The sequence below is a fragment of the Eucyclogobius newberryi genome, unplaced genomic scaffold (genome assembly GCF_026437365.1).
Source record: "Eucyclogobius newberryi isolate DKJ021-1_F unplaced genomic scaffold, fEucNew1.0.hap1 SCAF_113, whole genome shotgun sequence".
In the NCBI taxonomy this organism is placed as follows: domain Eukaryota; kingdom Metazoa; phylum Chordata; class Actinopteri; order Gobiiformes; family Gobiidae; genus Eucyclogobius; species Eucyclogobius newberryi.
This window is the reverse complement of record NW_027315739.1, coordinates 15,001-18,977: the sequence shown is the minus strand read 5'-3', so window position 1 is coordinate 18,977 and position 3,977 is coordinate 15,001. Positions and strand designations below refer to the sequence as shown.

Here is a 3,977-nt window from a genome sequence, read left to right as displayed (position 1 = left end):
CCAAACAGAATCAAATGCCCTGGAAAGAGAAGTCACACATAATATACAAGAATACGTTATGAGGGAAACAAAATGGCTGCCTGTGAGCGCGGGCGTGGCAGGTCACAGGTCAAAGGGCACAGCTAGAGTTTATGCAGCAGTTCCTCTGGGTTTGGAGATCAGAACGGTTCGTGTTTAGGACGTGAAAGTGTGTCGTCGATCAGAGCGTCTCATCGGGGCGGGGCGAAGAAAGGGGCGGAGCTCTGCGGTCTTTGGACATTTGAATAAAGTCAGAGCTGGTGCGACCCCCTCTAGTGGTCAGCTAGTGGCGTGTAAGACCCGGAGTACTTGAGTATTTTTATGAACTGTCAAAAACACTAACAATCACAGTCGATGGTTCAGTTCTCAGACTCAAACTGATACGGTTTCATTGAAAAGCGATTATTATTCGTCATAATTAACTTGAAATGGTAATAACTGTTTGAAATTTGACTGTTCTTAAAATGGAAGTTAAAACTGTGATACAGACGGGAGTTTTTTGCATGAATGTTGTTCGTGGAAGAGCAATGTTTTGAACCGGAGGATGAAATATCAGTTCATAAAAATACCTCGGTGTTGACGGGGCCTTGGGTACTTCCCGCCTCCTCTGAGACGCTTCAGATGTGGTCGAAAGGAGAGGTAGTCGTTTCACTCTTGTGTTTTTGGGCTCGAGTCCAGATCAGCTTTTAAAACATCAGTCTTACAGCGATAATAATTTTGGCATTTGTTAGTAACGGTGAAAGAAGAAAATAATACGAGGGAGTTCAGTCCCATTGGCTATTATCGAACGGTCTTTGAAAAGGAGGTAGTGTTATTTTTGGTTTTTCAAGATGTCAGCCGACCACTCGTGTTATAAAGTCCTCACGTTTGACCCGAAAATCATCACAAACGCGGTCGTATCAAATGAAATACAAGAGAGGAATTGGAGTTGAACGTATTTTCCCTCGTTCTCCGGCGCTCGTCCTTGGCGGACCTCGACGGGCGCAGCTGGATTTGACCACATTTTAGAGGCGATACGTTTTTAAAGCTTGTTGTTTCGTAAATATCTGCTCGGTAGAAACGTGCGGTCGCGTGTGCGGTCCCGTGCGCGGTCCCGTGCGCGGTCCCCTGCGCGCCTTCAAACGGGCGTCGTGAATGGAAAAGGGCTAAATGCTCAACTAGCTTCGGGCTAAAGGACAAGTCAAGCCATCGACTAAAACGGAAAAGAAATTGAGGATACATTTTATGATAAGTTGAAATTTCTTAGAAAAAAATATACATATAAATAAGAAAACAATATGTATATCTTAAATATTATTCAATGTAGAGCAAAAAATATACCAAACTGAATATTCTAGGTGGATAAATCTAAAAAGGAATCCTCCTATATCAAAGTACTTTTTGTTGTAACACTTGACTTTGACTTGTCCTTCAGGGCCACCGTAGAAACACCTGCAAGTGCTTTGGTCATTTCGGGAAATGTTTTGTGTTTTTTTGGAATGGTCAGCAATGTTCCCAGACGATGAATATAATTTTAGTTTGAAACTCCTGCTTTGTTGTGTTTGGCCATTTCTTTCAAAATAAGAGTCTTTCAATAAAGGGCATTTAAGTAAACTACAGGGTTTTTGGTTTTCTACACATTTCTTTGGTTAACCTGTAACAAAAAACAAAAAAAAAACGGGAATAAGCCTCGATAAACATAATATTAAATTTGGTATGGCACGGTAAATAATGCTTTCTATGCGCACAGAAAACAAGCACAAATGATAAATCTGTAACACACACAGTGAATGGCAGTCAAGTCTAGACAGTGACGAGTACAACCATATAGAGCTTTAGAGCTTTAGAGCTTTAGAGCTTTAGAGCTTTGAGCTCGAGCGAAGCAGAAGTTGCCAGATTTGGTTTCCCACATCAAAAATCCCCCTTTTTTATCGATGGATTTGGACACAGTAAAAGGCGGGAATCTTCGTGGGTTTGAGGTATTCTCTTGCTGCAGTAATACATTTTTTGAATATATATATATATTTTAAAGCATTACGGATATTCCTCAAAGTAAATACAACAAGAAAGGTGAGGGAAAAGTTAAATAATAATCATGTTGTCTGGAAAATGCAACTTTTAAGTGCTAAGTCCAATTTCTATGTTTGCTACACACTCGGGACAATACTGCTTTTTCTTTCTTACATTTTGGAATGGTGTGAACAAAAAGAAAGCAAACAAAAAACAACAACTTACAATATCATAAACACCATGTCAAAAAAATGAAAAAGATTGATCTTTGAGTAAAACAATAAAAATATCAAATAAAAAAAACAGAAGTGACAAAGCTACCACACATTTTTTCTCAATAAAGTTTTTTTTTCTTTTAGTCACAATATGTAGATCCTTCCGCCTCGTCGTCCTCAGAGCGTTCTCAGTCAGATTCAGCACCACTCGTGTCCGTTTGGGAGATATTTTTGGGCAACTCGGCGACTAGATGGCGGCAGAGAATAAAGTTAGTTCTATATCGTTGCCTCGGAGCGTCGCCTGGGACTGGGACCGCGCCTGCGTTGGAGGTATATTTTTTTTTAAAAACTTTGTCGTCTCATGTCCCAGCATTTTGTTTGAAAGCAGAGATCATTGGTCAAAGAAGTTGCTCCCAAATCTATGTACAAGTGTGTGAGCGTGGATGTGTGTGAGCGGCCGCGAAGGGTCTCTATAAGCACAAAGAGAAGGGTTTGAAGTGTGCAAGTGTGTGTGATGCATCGAGTGGTTCTAACAAGTGCCAACTTCTCAAAATGGAGGTAAAGCAGTGCTCCAGAGGATTCAGAAACCCTGTGAACTGTTCATGTTCTCGGTTGTTCGCTTAAAACGAGAATAAAAACAAAACAAAATGAAAACATTCTTTTTTTTCTTTTTTCTTTTCTCTTAAGTGTCTTTTGCCCCTTCATAGTGACAGAGAGAAGGAGGCGTGGTCAGTCTGAAGCCCTGCCCTAAAACAGGGAGGTGCTGGGTAGGATGGGTCCAGCTTGGGTCCCTGGCCAGCTCCTTATAAAGTATGAGTGCAGTTTTGCTGGGTGGGAACGGTCCTGAAATACCACCTCCAGCTTCACTATAAAGACATTGCGGCTGGGTGGGATGGGTTCCAGAGGGGAGGCCAGTTGCTTCTTTGCAGAGAAAGAGTAGTTTGAGGATGTTTATTGCGTGGGATGGGTTCTTGGTGGCCTCACGCCTAGTTTTCGGTAGGATGGGTCCTGCAGAGTCTCGATAAGAACCTCCTTTGTCATGGAAGGTTAAAAGACGCGTGTTGCTGGGTGGGATGGCTCCTTCTTGGTCTTCGATACTGCTTGATCGTTGAGATGGTTCTTATTTAGGACTTTGTAAGAAAAGAGAGCTATGTTGCCGGTTGGGATGGGTCCTCTGTGGTTTCGGGTACTGGGTGGGATGGGTCCTTTGTGGTCTTGGTTGCTGGGTGGGTTGAGTTCTCAGTGGTTTTGGGTGCTGGATGGGATGGGTCCTTTGTGGTCTTGTAGTGCTGGGTGGGAGGGGTTGTCTCTACTCCAGCAGCTCCTCTGTGGGCAGGTCCTCCTCCAGGTCTCGCTCGTCGCTGGGCAGGGGCAGGCTGTGTGAGACCCCGGTCAGGAGGGACATGGGTCGGCTGTCCTCCTCCAGCTCGGTGGGCTCCTCCTTCACGTGCACCTGGTGACTGAGGACAGGGACAAACGGACATTTAACAAGTCATTCAGTCAAAGTCTCACACATCGTTAGTGATGAGAAAGAATCAAATCCAACAGAAGCAGTAGAAGCAGAGTTACAGAGGGCTGAGTAGTAGAAGAAGTAGTAGTATTAGCAATAGTAGTACCTGTACTAGTAGTAGTAGTAGTAGTAGTAGTAGTAGTAGTAGTAGTAGTAGTAGTAGTAGTAGTAGTAGTAGTAGTAGTAGTAGTAGTAGTAGTAGTAGTAGTAGTAGTAGTAGTAGTAGTAGTAGTAGTAGTAGTAGT

At 42.9% G+C, this 3,977-nt stretch overlaps 1 protein-coding gene across 1 annotated transcript in view; it reads right to left on the bottom strand.

Annotated features, from left to right (window-relative positions):
* Positions 1-2,021: 2,021 nt before the first annotated feature.
* Positions 2,022-3,977, bottom strand: part of LOC140355558 (forkhead box protein P4-like) — a 15,533-nt gene continuing 13,577 nt past the window's right edge. The window contains exon 3 of the mRNA XM_072440191.1: positions 2,022-3,682. Within this exon, the coding sequence (XP_072296292.1) occupies positions 3,532-3,682 (151 nt within the window). The 3' untranslated portion in view covers positions 2,022-3,531. The remainder of the gene's footprint in view (positions 3,683-3,977) is intronic.